We start from the raw sequence: 15,411 nt of genomic DNA, 5'->3' as shown, positions 1-15,411 counted from the left end.
CCCCAGGTCTGAAACAGGAAGTTGACTTCAGAGGGGGCAGAGGCTGGTGGAGCCTACAGCTGTGTGTGTGTGGACCATGGCCCTGCTTCCAGGCAGGCAGACTGCCCCCCACTGCTCAGCTCTTGGTAAGCTAGAGGATAAAGGTTCAAAGGGAGGTTTAGAATATTGAATTCAGATCCCAAACAGGTGTGGGAAGTTGCATTGCTGGCTAAATAGTCTTTAAACATTTCATAAATTGACCTATTATAGGATGAAAAAATATGGGCTTTTCTTGAAATAAAATATGAAACATTGCAATTGCTGCTAAATGTAGTCTGGCTGTTTTAAAGCCAAGGTCAGAAAGATACATAAAGTATCAAAGAACATCATGAACTGAGGAGGCAAAAGGATCTAGATTGACTTCAACACCAAATTGGAATCTCTTCCATTTAAGAAAGTAGGGTTTTCATGTAGAAAATGGAAGCGGTTTTATTATTTATTATTTAAATTATTTTTTTAAATTCTGAGTCTCCATGCTGTTAGAGCAAGGTTCTTGAGAAGTCTATCTTTCTCCTGAGTAAGGAGCTTAGGATGTGAACCCAGCAGCAATAGAGGCTGATCTATGGATGGGGCTAATATGCGGCTACTAGAATTAAGTCCGCTGAATCTTGGATTTTCTTTTGTAGAACTTTGGATATCAGGGAGATAGATGGAAAAGCATAGCGCTCTTACTCTATCCAACCGTCTGGTCACCCAGTCAAAGACAGTGATAAGATTTGTCTGACAAGACCTCTCTCTAGTAAAATCATGTTGCCACAGGTCCTATAATCCACTGAATTTCAGAAACTTCACTATTCTCTGTTTTAAAAGTGTTCCATTAATTTACTTACCAATCTGTAGTTCCCTCCCTCTTCCTTACTTCTGCTTTTGTGGAAAGAGATCACATTAGCCCCCCTTCAATTCTCCGATACAACTTCCAACTCTAGAAAAGCATTGAAAAGGTCAGCCTGCAGAGTAGCAAGAACTTCCTTAAATTCCTTTGGTACCCTCAAATGTATGCCATTTGACCCCATTGCTTTGTCTACCTTTAGTTAGCTAGCTCCTCACGAATATAGCCCTCTGAAAATCATTCAGGAATTACCACATATCCATTTCTGATTGCGTTGTCTGTTCCTAGCCTTTCAGCTGTGAACACAGAAATATTTGTTAAGTAATCTAGCCTTATCTTTCCTTGTCATCGGCAGCAGATGAATTCAGAGACAAGTGGGTTGTGTCCATCCACCAACAGGCAGAGGTAGAGAGCACCAAGCTGACCTCTGTCATATATAGGATGGTATGCTCACTGGTAAACCAGTATTCTCTATCTCCACAGGCAGATGGATGGTCTCTCCTACTGCTCCTGGTTTTGGCTTGGCCACTTCAGTTGAGTGAGGGGATTAAGCTTCCTGGGTGCCTATTTCAGGGTATAGCTGGTAGTGCTAGTTCCCTACCCATTCTGTGAATTCCCCATTCAGGAAGCCGCTTAGCGCCAACCAGCAGCGCCAAAGCACGTTCCTGCTTAGTACGGCTCAGTGGTTGGAGCCTGAAACTCATGACAGACAGCAACTGACTGGATTAGCAGCGGGCAAGAGCACAGAAAGCTTGCACCTGCCCGCTATACCTCTGAACCACCAGGGATTCCAGCGACAGAGGAGGTACGATAGGGCAGGGAGGGGGGACAGGGTGGAGAGCCTGTGAGGGAGGGAAGGGGGCTGTGTGCAGTGCCTGGCAGGGAGGGGGCTGGGTTCAGAGTCTGACGAAGGAGGGAGGGAGCGCTGGGTGCAGAGCATGACAGGGGAGGGAGGGGGTGCTGGGTGTAGATCCTGGCAGGGCACTTGACTATTAAGCCACCCAACTTATATTTGATTCAACCATTTTTTCTCCTTTTGGGGGGGGGGGGGAAATGGGAGTCTCGACTTATATTTGAGTATAAACGGTTCTTGCTCTGGGTTTCACTGACAATTGGATGCCTATAACAGCCCACACTGAGTGTATTCATCCTAATAGAAAAAGGTTGGACTTTTTCTTTCATGTTCTCCTTCCTGTCTTGCAGACTCTGGCCGAGAACTTGTCATCACGGATCCAGTAATTAGGAATCGAGAGCTCTTCATCTCTGATTATGTTGACACTTACCATGCTGCTGCCCTGAGGTAAGCCTCCCAAAGTTGTTCCCTTTTCTGTCAATCACTAGGAAAAGAGAGACAAACTCATCACTGCGATGAGTTGTGATCAGCTGTTTGTGTGTTTTCCAGTTGCCCAAGTGATTGTGACTGCTTTAATTTGGAAAATGGCTTGAGTTCTAGAGCTTGGCAGACAGTGAAAAGAAACGCCTTTTACCTGAGATGCCCCCGTTTCTGCTAAAGTTCAGAGACAGTTGTCTGGAAACATAAATTCTTGCTGAAACACAGAAATCATTAGCCAAACCCACCATGATCAGTTATTTGCAGATTTCAATGGAGGTGTGTAAACCTGGAGTAGAGAGCTAGATGGACCTGGTTTTCAAATTGCTGGCTTGGGCATATTTGTGAGAATCCATTAATTTATCATTATTTGGTTACCTACAAAACCACATCTGTTGGTGGCCCTTGAGTACAAAGTTTGTGCTTCATTTTATTAACAAGTTGGTGCTAAGGTAAAAAGCCTAAACAGATGAAATGTGCTGGGAACTTTCTGATATGGGCCTTTTATCCTCAAGGATTTCAAAGTCTTTTTGGACTCCCTTCATAGTGGTGAGTAGATGTGTATGTGTGCGTGTTGTGGAGCTGTGCTTTCCTACTGAGCGTTATATCACTGTGTGATTGATCTTTTACGGCTCTGTCATCAGGGCCTTCCTACTGCAACCCGTATACAACTTGTGGAGGTAAACCCCCACACCATGGCACCTGTATCCGTAGGATCTATTGCAGGGTATTTGGGGTTTGCTTTAACTGATGGGATAATGAGGTACCTAATATTTGATTCGATAGGAGGAACATAAGTCTCCAGTACCTGTTTAAATGTTTCTCTTTACAAGCACCCTAGCATTTGTAAACTGCTTTGTGAATGAGTATTTGTAGAACCTGCAAACAAATAAAATATAGTAACACAGTAGATGACGGCAGATAAAGACCCGCATGGTCCATCCAGACTGCCCAACCTGATTCAATTTAAATTTTTACATTTTTTCTTCTTAGCTATTTCTGGGCAAGAATCCAAAGCTTTACCCTGTACTGTGCCCTGCTACCATCAGTCCTGTCAAAATGTCTAATATTGTAACTTCAAAGGTAAAATGTACATCTTGCCTTTAACTGCTTCATATAGGTTTTTCTCTCATTCCAGAATTGTTGGATGAGTGAACATTTTTTCCATCTTTTATGTAGAAACCAAAATATTGATCACACGATAGATTATCAATGCTCGTGAACAGACATAAGAAAATCAAACCGAACTTCCAACCTACCCCAATTCTCCCCACCATTACAAAGTGTACAGTATATCATCACCTCTTAATATCTATCAACACAATTATCACCATCAACAAGGTCTGTCTAAATCACTTCAAAACATCTCTCCATTTCAAGTAAGCAACCCATGTTTTATGAAAGAGCTGTATGGGTCTGCTTTTCATTGCTGTATGTTTTATCATAAGACAAAGTCAAGTTTCCTCAAAGTTTCCGGAATCTGTATTTGTTTCCAATGAGCTGCTTTGAAGAGTTTAACCGCTGTGAAGAAGTAGCAAGCTAGCTTATGTTTATCTAAAGCCAGGATGGGCAATCACGGTCCTCGAGGCCCACAACCATGACAGATTTTCAAGATTTCCTCAATGAATATGCATGACATTAATTTGCTTGGACTGTTTCCATTGTATGCAAATCACTCATGAATATTCATTATGGAAATCTTGAAACCTGACAGGGTTGTGACCCTCGAGGACCGTGATTGCCTACCCCTGATCTAAAGTAACAGTAGGATTCTTCATATGAATTAAACAATACTTTGCCTCAGGGCTGTGGAGTCGGAGTCAGAGGAAATTCCGGGTACCTGGAGTCGGAGTCAGAAGTACAAAAAACTGAGGAGTCGAACATTTATCTACCGACTCCATTTTTGAACTTGGCATACCAATCACGAGCGATTCTTTCAGCTATAGCACCCACTATATACACAGCACAAATGTTGCGAGCAGCTTCTGCGGCCTTAGAACCTTGATTAAAAGCAAAAAGAAGGTGGTGTCGAAAATGCTCATTTCTCTCAACTTGACATTCCATTTTAACGATCTGAAAATTAACCAGTGCTGTGGAGTCTGAGTCTGAGTCGGAGCAAATTTCGGGTACCTGGAGTCGGAGTCTGAAGTACAAAAAACTGAGGAGTCGGAGTCGGAACATTTATCTACCGACTCCACAGCCCTGCTTTGCCTCTCGAGGGTAGTATATCCCAATAATGTGTGTGTATGTGTGCAAGACCCCCAAATATGATAGAAACCCCACAGTTCACAACATTCCTGCTAGCATAATGCACTACCAGATCGATATACTGTATCTTAAATAGTTGGTCTGGGGTATAATACCACTTGTACAAAATGTTATGTCTATTCTCATTCATAGTACTTGCTATTGATACTTTTAATAGGCTTTTAAAGACATGTCTCCAAACTCCAAGATCATAATTGTGACCCAAATCAGTCTCCCTTTTTGCTGTATATTTCATAATCAGAATGTTTGTGATGATAATGCCTGATATAACTGGGATATAGACCCTCTGGAGGCTCCCCTTTCTATTGTTTATTCCAGATATGTCTCGGAAAAGTTAACTCTTCCTTTTCTTATAATCCTTTGTTAATAACTCATATTCCTCCTGAAGATTTTCCGAAGATATCATCCCTTCCATCCACAATTGATTTAAAGTATATAGAAAGTTCTTTGCTCTTCCTATATACACCCCATAAGAGACCGGTATCCAAGCCAGGTGTGTATTAAATGGCTGGACTATATATTGCCATAAGAATTGCCTGACTATAGTATAGCAACCATCCATGTCTGCATGGGGAATATTACCAGAGGATTTGCCTTCTGTATCGGTAAGTGAGGATTAGGAAGCTATGGTATCACCTACAAGGGGACATCAAATAAAGCAATATTTATTTTTACTTATTGTTTGTTACTCTTTATCTGGCTTATCAAAATGTGCAGTTGTGCTGCAGTATGCTATAATTTAAAGTTGGGAACTCCCATTACACTTGCTTGTTTTGATTGATAAAAACTCTATTTATTGATTCTAGGAGGTTTTGTCTGTCAAATATAATAGAAAACTTTTCTATTCAAACAGGGGGAAAAAGTGTTTGGCAAAGAAATTGGGAGAGCCATAAATAGATGTAAGAACTGTGGTTAACACCATTATTTTCACTGCAGATATTCTGTCCAACTAAGATAAATTAAGACACTCCCAATGTTCTAAATCCATAAAATGCTCTAAATATATAAAATGTAAGTCGCTTAGGTAAAGTATAACCATAGAGATTATCCAAATTATGGGGCAGATTTATTCCAAATACTTGAGGTACTCATTTACCCACTTTCCTGTAATGTTTGAGGGGAAACTGTTAAACTTAATTTTATAGATTTATTCATATTACAGTAAACTCTGTTATCCGGCACCCATGTGGATTGATGGATGCCAGATAACTATAGTTTCTGGTTGCTTCAGAGTTACTATAAAATAATTTTGTCTCCCTTCCCTTCCCACCCCATCCTCCCACACCCACTTGTAGGTCCAGCATCTGTTCCTCCCTTCCCATCCTCCTTTCTGGTCTGGGTTACTTTCTCTCCACCCCCTCCCCCTCACACACACACTCGCACTTTATGGGTCCAGCATCCAACCATCTCCCCTCCCCAGCCCATCACCCGGTTAAACCCTCTCCCCATAAAGGTTCCTAATGTAGTTCCTTTAAGTTTCTGTAAAACTTAGAGCACTGGTGATCGTAATGGTCTTTAAAAGCCACAACATCTCTTTACGGAAGCCATACTCTTGATATACACTTACCCAAAGTGGCAGCCAGTCAGCAGAGGCAATGCTGTAAGCAGGTTGCTCGTGGTCAGCCCCGGCAGGGCCTTTCATCTGCCATATCTGAAGTGATATGGCAAAGGAAAGTCCCAGCCAGGGCTGGCTGCGAGCAGCCTGTTTACAGCGCTGCCTCTCCTGACTGGCTGCTTCTTCAGGTATGGGAGGAAAGGCAGTTGGCAGCTCAGGACCGCTGCCACTACTGGTGCTTCGGGGCTGGAGGAAGAGGGGTTTGCAGCTCAGGACCACTGCCGCTGCTTCAGGGTTGGAGGGAAGGGGTTTGATGGCTCAGGACTGCTGCTACTTTGTGGAAGGAGGGAGAGTGGTTGGTGGCTCAGATTCGCTGCTGCTGCTGCTTTGGTGCTGGCGTGGGGGAGGGGGGGGGTTGGTGGCTCAGGACCACTGCTGCTGCTTTGGAGGCTGGAGGGAGGATGATATATTTATTTATTTTTAAAAATTTTCTTGCTGGTGACTTTTTTTTTTTCTTTTCCAGTTGGGTGAGAATGCCGGTTGCTTGAGTACCGGATAATTGGGATTCTATTGTAACTTGAAATCCTGATATATTGCCATAAGTTTGTAAAGTAGAAACTATGGTTGAATTGAGTGATTCAAGTTTGTTATAGTCAGCAGGACCGCAAATAACATAATTATCCCAGGACAAGCAGGCAGGTATTCTCACTAGTGGGTGATGTCATCCGACAGAGCCCCGATACGGACGTCTCACAAGCATGTCTTTCTTGAAGAAACTTAGAAGTTTCGAGATGCCCGCACCGCGCATGCGCCAGTGCCTTCCCGCCCGATGGACCGGGCGTGTCTCCTCAGTTCTTTTCTTTCTGCGGAGCTGAGAAGTTTTACTTCAATTCTGCGCTGACTGAATTCCCGTTTTATTGCCTTCTAATTCCGTGATTTTGGATTTCTTTTCCTCTTTTCGTGTGTTTTCTTTCTTTTATTTAAAAAAAAAAAAAAAAAAAAAATTTTCTTCCGGCGAGTCGGCCGGGTCGGCCACGTGGCTCAGGCCCAGCTCCTTCGATCTAGCAGCGGAGCTTTTTCGGCCTATGTCCTGGCCCATCACCGGTTTTAAAAAGTGTAGCAAGTGCCAGCGCGTGATTTCGCTGACGGACCCACATCGACGCTGCCTGCAGTGTCTTGGTCCAGAACATTTCCCGAAATCGTGCCGGCCTTGTTCCACTCTAACAGCGCGAGCGTTTAAGCGGCGCTGCCTGTTGTGGGAGTCGATGTTCAAGATGGAAGCTGCTAAAGAACCTTCGGCTTCGACTTCCTCGGCCGCTTCGCCTGTCCATGCGAAACCAGCGACTGCTCCTGCGACTCCGGGCCTTTTGAAGCCGGCTTCGTTTACCCCGACTTCGGCCACGAGTTCGACGTCGGTGCCTGTCCCCATCTCCTCGGCTCAGGTACCGCCTTCCACTATTCCACCTGTGGTCATTAAAGTGCCAAAAGCTGCCAAGCAGAAGCACTCGACCACGAAGGAGCGCGAAGACCGTGCTGGAGGACCCCCTTTCGGTGCGGATCCCTCCATATCGGCTTCGCTGCGGTCCCTGCTGGAAGCTCAGTTTGTCGAGCTCATGCAGACTATGGGGCCCAGATTAATCGCCTCCATCCAGGGTGACCTCCCGGTCCCGGTCCCAGGGGGCGGACTGCCCCCTCCCCCTCGTCGATCGATCTCGTTGCTTGACGAGGAGGAGCGGCGAAGGGCGGCTGGTCCCTCGAGGCGGGCTTCCTTTAGCGATATGCCTCCTTTAGAGCCCATTACGCCTCCGCGCCATCACGGTGCCGTTCCCCCGACTGATGATCGAAGTCCTGGGCATAGTAAATCACAGGAAGAGTTCTTCCGCACTCCATACCAGGCCTGGGCTGCAACACGGGAGGCGGCCTCCATTCCGCCCCTTCGCTCTACCGCTTCCAGTCCCATACATTCACTGGAAGCTTCGGGGGACCATGCGAAGTATAGAAGTTCTCACTCTCCCTCCCGGCACTGGGAGGGACATCGATCCAGACACTCCTCTCGGCACTCCTCGCGCCACTCGGAGGTTTCGCCACAGAAGAAGCTGCCACGTCTGGGGTACTCCTCATCGGATTTATCTCCCCAGGAGGGGCCGGAGTATGAGGAGCCATCTACCTCTTATTCTCCTTGTCGCTCCCAAGTCTCCCTGGATCCTGAGGCTTCTACTTCCTCCAGTCCGTCTCGGAGGCCGGTACTGACGGACCAGTTGTCTTTTTCTTCCTTTCTCCGGCAAATGGTGGATGACTTGGATGTGATTTTGGACACTGGGTCTCGGTATTCTAAGGAGTATCTCGACACCATGCACTTGCCTAATCCTCCTGCGGAGTCTCTTCGACTTCCTCTGCATAAATTACTGGATCAAACATTCATGCGATGTTTCGAGACGCCGTACTCCATCCCTGCGGTCCCGAGAAATTGGATGCGAGATACCGCATTGTTCATCATAAGGGGTTTGAGGGCGCTCAACTCTCTCACCAATCCCTGCTTGTCGAGTCCTCTCTCAAGCATTCTCATCCCTCCCAGGTCTATGCCTCTGTACCACCGGGACGAGAGGGGAGAACGATGGATAAGTTCGGTAGGAGAATCTACCAGAATTCTATGATGGCGTCTCGAGTGCTCAATTATAATTTCTTTTTTTCTTCATATTTGGAGTTCTTCTTGCCGGTGCTCCGCAAGTTTACTCCTTACATTGATGCTCAGGCTCGATTCGAGTTCGAGGAAGTGGTAGCCTCCCTGTCCCAGCTACGTCTTCAGCTGATGCAGTCCTCGTACGATGCCTTCGAGCTCTCGGCACGTGCTGCCGCCTGTTCCGTGGCCATGCGTCGATTGGCATGGCTTCGGACAATTGACATGGATCCGAACCTCCAAGACAGACTTGCCAATGTGCCTTGTGCGGGCGCTGATTTATTCGACGAGTCTATCGAGACTGTTACCAAGAAACTTTCGGATCATGAAAAGTCTTTTCAATCTATCCTTCGGCCTAAGCCCAAGCCTCAGCAGTCTCGACCTTCTAGACCGCCTTTGATTTATCAGCGGCGCTACACCCCTCGTCAGACTCTTTGCTGCGAGACAACCGGCGAAGAGACAGCCTCCCCAGAAGGCTCAGCAGAAACCTCAGCCGCCGGCTGCACCGAAGACTACTCAGCCTTTTTGACTCTCTTCCAGGGAGCATAACCGACTTCGTTCTGCATCCCCCTATTTTTCCCATCGGGGGTCGCTTCCATCATTTTTACCATCAATGGGAGGCTATTACCACCGACCTCTGGGTCCTTTCCATCGTAAGAGAAGGATACTCTCTTCATTTCCATCGGGTCCACCCGGACCACCCTCCAAGAGAGTATCCTTCCAACTTAACGCAGACCGCCCTTCTCCTTCAGGAGGCTCAGACTTTGCTTCGGCTTCGGGCCGTCGAGCCGGTCCCGGTGGACCAGCACAACAGGGGTTTTTACTCCCGGTACTTCCTCGTCCCGAAGAAGACGGGTGACCTACGACCCATCCTGGACCTTCGAGTCCTCAACAAGTTTTTAGTAAAGGAGAGGTTTCGCATGTTGACCCTTGCTTCTCTCTACCCCCTCCTCGAGCGGAACGACTAGTTATGCTCTCTGGATCTCAAGGAGGCCTACACTCGCATTCCCATTCATCCGGCCTCCCGCCAGTTCCTCAGATTTCAGGTGGGACATCTACATCTGCAGTATCGAGTGCTTCCTTTCGGCCTGTCCTCGTCTCCCAGAGTCTTCACGAAGTGTCTGGTGGTGGTGGCCGCTGCACTCTGGAACAGGGGTCTTCAGGTATTTCCCTACCTCTTCGACTGGCTCATCAAGGCCCCCTCTGCTCCAGAGGTCATTTCGGCGACCTTGACCACGATCTGCTTCCTGCAGAGCTTGGGCTTCGAGATCAACTTCCCCAAATCTCATCTGCAGCCTATCCAGTCCCTTCCCTTCATCGGGGCGGTACTGGACACCATTCAGCTTCGAGCATTCCTTCCTCCTCAGCGCATGGATGCTCTTCATCTCTGCCAGTCTGTATCTTCTCGCCAGTCCATCTCAGCGAGACACATGATGGTCCTCCTGGGCCACATGGCCTCTACAGTTCATGTGACACCCTTTGCCAGGCTCTATCTCAGAATTCCTCAGTGGACCCTAGCTTCTCAATGGACTCGAGTGTCAGACCCGTTGACTCGACACATCATAGTCACTCCTGCTCTTCGGCAGTCTCTACTTTGGTGGATGACCTCTTCGAATCTATCTAGAGGTTTGCTGTTTCACACTCCTCCTCATCAGAAGGTTCTCACAACCGATTCCTCGGCCTATGCCTGGGGGGCTCATCTGGATGGGCTTCGCACTCAGGGATTCTGGACCAGTGCGGACCGCCTCCATCAGATCAATCTTCTGGAGCTCAGAGCAATCTTCTATGCTCTTCAAGCTTTTCAACATCTGCTTCACGACATGGTGGTCCTCATCCGCACAGACAACCAGGTCGCCATGTATTATGTAAACAAGCAGGGGGGCACGGGATCGGCCTCCCTCTGCCAGGAAGCTCTCAGAGTCTGGGATTGGGCAGTTCGCCACAATGCCTTCCTCAAAGCTGTCTACATTCAGGGGAAGGACAATGTCTTGGCAGACAACTTAAGTCGACTCCTCCAGCCTCACGAATGGACTCTCCATTCCAACCCCCTTCATCAGATCTTTGCACAATGGGGGACGCCTCAGATAGACCTCTTTGCGGCTCCCCACAACTTCAAACTGCCTCAGTTTTGCTCCAGGATCTACACTCCTCATCGCCTCGAGGCAGATGCCTTTCTGCTGGATTGGAGGAATCGATTTCTGTATGCGTTTCCTCCATTTCCTCTCATTCAAAAGACTCTGGTCAAATTGAAATCAGACCAAGCCACCATGATTCTGATAGCTCCTCGGTGGCCCAGACAACCTTGGTTCTCACTTCTGCTTCAACTCACCAGCAGGGCACCAGTCCTTCTTCCAGTGTTTCCTTCTCTGCTTACTCAACATCAAGGATCACTGCTTCATCCCAACCTGCAGTCTCTCCACCTGACAGCTTGGTTCCTCTCAACGTAACTCCTCATCAGTTTTCTCAAGCGGTGAGGGATGTCTTAGAGGCTTCCAGGAAGCCTGCTACTCGACAATGCTACTCGACAATGCTCCAAAAATGGACTAGATTCTCTTCCTGGTGTATTTCCAATGCCAAGGAGCCTCAGCGAGCTTCCCTATCCTCTGTGTTGGACTATCTTCTACACCTGTCTCAGTCTGGTCTCAAGTCTACATCTATAAGAGTCCACCTGAGTGCTATTGCGGCTTTCCATCAGCCTCTACAGGGGAAACCTCTTTCTGCTCATCCTGTGGTTTCCAGATTTATGAAAGGACTTTTCCATGTCAATCCTCCTATCAAACCTCCTCCTGTGGTTTGGGATCTCAATGTCGTCCTTTCTCAACTCATGAAGCCTCCGTTTGAACCTCTCAACAGGGCTCCACTTAAGTATCTCACCTGGAAAGTGGTTTTTCTGGTGGCCCTCACGTCTGCTCGCAGGGTCAGTGAGCTTCAGGCCTTAGTGGCGGATCCACCTTTCACAGTATTCCATCATGACAAGGTGGTCCTCCGCACTCATCCGAAATTCCTGCCTAAAGTGGTCTCTGAATTTCATCTCAACCAATCCATTGTACTTCCAGTATTTTTTCCAAAGCCTCATTCTCATCATGGAGAATCAGCTCTTCACACTCTGGACTGTAAACGTGCTTTGGCTTTCTACCTGGATCGCACCAAGCCACACAGAAATGCTCCTCAACTTTTCGTCTCATTTGATCCGAACAAGTTGGGACGACCTGTATCGAAGCGTACCATCTCCAACTGGATGGCGGCTTGTATCTCTTCCTGCTATGCCCAGGCTTGATTATCCCTTCCTTGTAGGGTCACAGCCCATAAGGTCAGAGCAATGGCAGCCTCTGTAGCCTTCCTCAGATCGACACCAATTGAGGAGATTTGTAAGGCTGCCACTTGGTCCTCGGTTCATACCTTCACCTCTCATTATTGTCTGGATACTTTCTCCAGACTGGATGGACAGTTTGGACAAACAGTGTTACAAAATTTATTCTCTTAAGTTGCCAACACTCCCACCATCCCATTGAGGTTAGCTTGGAGGTCACCCACTAGTGAGAATACCTGCCTGCTTGTCCTGGGATAAAGCAATGTTACTTACCGTAACAGTTGTTATCCAGGGACAGCAGGCAGCTATTCTCACGTCCCACCCACCTCCCCTGGGTTGGCTTCTCAGGCTAGCTACCTGAACTGAGGAGACACGCCCGGTCCATCGGGCGGGAAGGCACTGGCGCATGCGCGGTGCGGGCATCTCGAAACTTCTAAGTTTCTTCAAGCAAGACATGCTTGTGAGACGTCCGTATCGGGGCTCTGTCGGATGACATCACCCACTAGTGAGAATAGCTGCCTGCTGTCCCTGGATAACAACTGTTACGGTAAGTAACATTGCTTTTTGTATATACCAATCCTGCATCCTAAACCCTGAATACCCCTGTTCAACCTAATCAACTGGGCCAGAGGTTCAATAAAGAGTGCAAACAGTAATAGGGAAAGAGCATACCCTTGTCTCGTGGCCCTATATAATTCAAACGCTTTAGTATAAGATGTATTAATATAGTCTAGTGGTTTTGAGGAAAGCCATTCCATATATTTTCCTAATGCAGCAAAAAGATAAGGCCACAGAATGCATCAATAGAAAGTATCAAAGCTGGTTCTAAGGTTTTCCCAGCCTCATTTATAATGTGTAGGACCCTTTTTTTATATTATCAAAAAAGTCTGTCTACTGGTTTTAAACCCTGTCTGATTGTCTTTTACTAAATGTGATATGATTCCTTGAAGTCGAGCAGCCAGTATTTTTGTAAAAATGTTATAATAGGTGCCACTGTTCCCTCTAAGCTGGGCAGGAGTTCTCCTACTTTATTGCTGCCAGTGGAGACAATGCTTCAATGTTGTATCTTCCATCACTAGAGACAGGCAGGTTGGAGTCCTGTAGATTTTGCCCCTCTCATTATTGAAACTGTGGTAGTGAAACAGCACCCTGTACTGGCAGGACTTTAGGTGGAGGACTTCTGCTCAGCTTAGAGCAGGGATCTCAAAGTCCCTCCTTGAGGGCCGAATCCAGTCGGGTTTTCAGGATTTCCCCAATGAATATGCATTGAAAGCAGTGCATGCACATAGATCTCATGCATATTCATTGGGGAAATCCTGAAAACCCGACTAGATTGCGGCCCTCAAGGAGGGAGTTTGAGACCCCTGGCTTAGAGGGAACCGTGATCAGTGAGGCCTATAGGAGGCACACAAAGGCCTAAAGGAGGCACAGAGAGAGAGAGGCCTATAGGAGGCACACTTGTGAGGATCTTTTCCTGGTTTAAGAATTGTAGCAACCACTGAGAGCCTCCAAGAATGGGAGAGATCAATTTTCTCTCTTAGATAGTTAAATACTTAATCAACAAAGAAGTAGAATACATTGGTACCTTAGTTTGCAAGCATAATTTGTTTCAGAAGCATGCTTGTAATCCAAAGCACTCGTATAGCAAAGCAAATTTCCCCATAGGCAATAAAGGAAACTCAAATGATTCATTCTACAAACCAAAAGGTTTGCTATGGTGGCCCAGGGGTAGGTACCTGCCTGGAAGATGCCTGGGTGCTGCAGCCCCTTCAGCAGGGTGACTTCCTTCAGGTGGCCAGGTGCTGGCAACCCTCGGGGTCCCCATATAGTTGCCCTCCCGCTTCAGGGCAATGCCTCTTCCGTCCACCAGCTCAGGCTCAGGTCCTGCTGCCAGGTTCTCGGCTCCCGAATTAAGCCGGCCCCCATCCCGATAAACGATCGCATACGCGTGAGCATGCACAACATCGATGAGCGTGGCACAGAGCTCATCAACGTTTTGTGTGCTTATATGTGACACGCACGTATGTGATCGTTTGTCAGGATAGTGGATGGCTTAATTCTGGAGTTGAGAGTTCGTTTATCGGGGCAAGATTTGTGGGAGTGTTTTGCTCATCTTGCAAAACACTTGCAAACTGCGTTACTCGCAAACCGAGGTTTGACTGTATTTATTAAAACATTTGTAAAAACTTATTTGTGCAACCATCCATCCAAGGAACTTTCCCGCAGGGGAAGATCTTTAATAGCATGAAGAGTTTCCTCAGTGGAGAAAGGCTTCTCAAGGTCTAGCATATCTAATAATCTGTTTATTTGCAGTAGTATAGTTCCTGGAAAAGTCTGTGAACCACAAAATCAAGCATAACAAAGTGCTGTGCCTATGGGAAAACAGAGGTTATGTTCCTGCAGAAAAACGTATAAAGTGACTAGTGGAATAGTGAATAGGAAAAATAGGGTTTGGTTTCTGCATGGAACAGCATTTGACAAAAACCATAGTAGAACATTTACAATGTTGCAAACATTTTATTTATTTATTTATTTATTTATTATTATTATTTTTTATTTTATTTTATTTTATTTTTTTTGCATTATTGCTTTTAGAAGTAACATTTTTAAAATAATTGCACAGAACAGTGCTAGAAAATAAATACGTGTATGGTATTGCCCAACCAAGATAAGCAATCTACTTATTAACCAATACAGTGCATCATGTTTTTCTCACCATTAGAAGTACAGTAATGCTACTAAACAAAAAACATTGCATTCAACAGTACTGAAAAAGAAATACATAGCTATGCTGGGACATGCTATGTATTGGGCTTTCTAAAAGGAGCCCTTAGTGCAGGGATCTCAAAGTCCCTCCTTGAGGGCCGCAATCCAGTCGGGTTTTCAGGATTTCCCCAATGAATATGCATTGAAAGCAGTGCATGCACATAGATCTCATGCATATTCATTGGGGAAATCCTGAAAACCTGACTGGATTGTGGCCCTCAAGGAGGGACTTTGAGACCCCTGCCTTAGTATATTCAGCATTAAGACAAAATGGTTCAGGATGCTACAACACAGACTGAGAAACGGACATATATAAAGAGATGGTATCCTACCATTATTAAAACATTGCTTGATAAACCCAGCTTTACAGAAATAAACTGTACAGTATCACACAACCACAGTAAGCAATTAAGGCCCTTTTTACAAAGCCACTGTAGTGATTCTCCTGTGACAAATGCACCAAAGCCCATAGGAATTGAATGGGCTTTGGTGCATTAACTGCCCTGGGACACGCTATTGGGCTTTCTAAAAAAGGCCCTTAGGATAAAATGGTTCAGAGGGTACTGTAAGATGCTGCAGCACAGAATGGAAAATGGAAATATATAAAGAGATGGTACACTACCATTATGAAAACATT

The 15,411-nt window shown here is 46.2% G+C and overlaps 1 protein-coding gene across 6 annotated transcripts in view; it reads left to right on the top strand.

Moving 5' to 3' along the window:
• Positions 1-15,411, top strand: part of RERE (arginine-glutamic acid dipeptide repeats) — a 468,133-nt gene that overhangs the window by 249,430 nt on the left and 203,292 nt on the right. For all 6 annotated transcript variants that reach the window (XM_033922383.1, XM_033922386.1, XM_033922385.1 and 3 more), the window contains one exon: positions 2,072-2,168. In XM_033922383.1, coding sequence (XP_033778274.1) covers positions 2,072-2,168 — 97 coding nt within the window. The remainder of the gene's footprint in view (positions 1-2,071; positions 2,169-15,411) is intronic.

This window comes from Geotrypetes seraphini, chromosome 15, assembly GCF_902459505.1.
Source record: "Geotrypetes seraphini chromosome 15, aGeoSer1.1, whole genome shotgun sequence".
NCBI lineage: Eukaryota > Metazoa > Chordata > Amphibia > Gymnophiona > Dermophiidae > Geotrypetes > Geotrypetes seraphini.
This window is presented reverse-complemented; position numbering and strand designations above follow the sequence as displayed.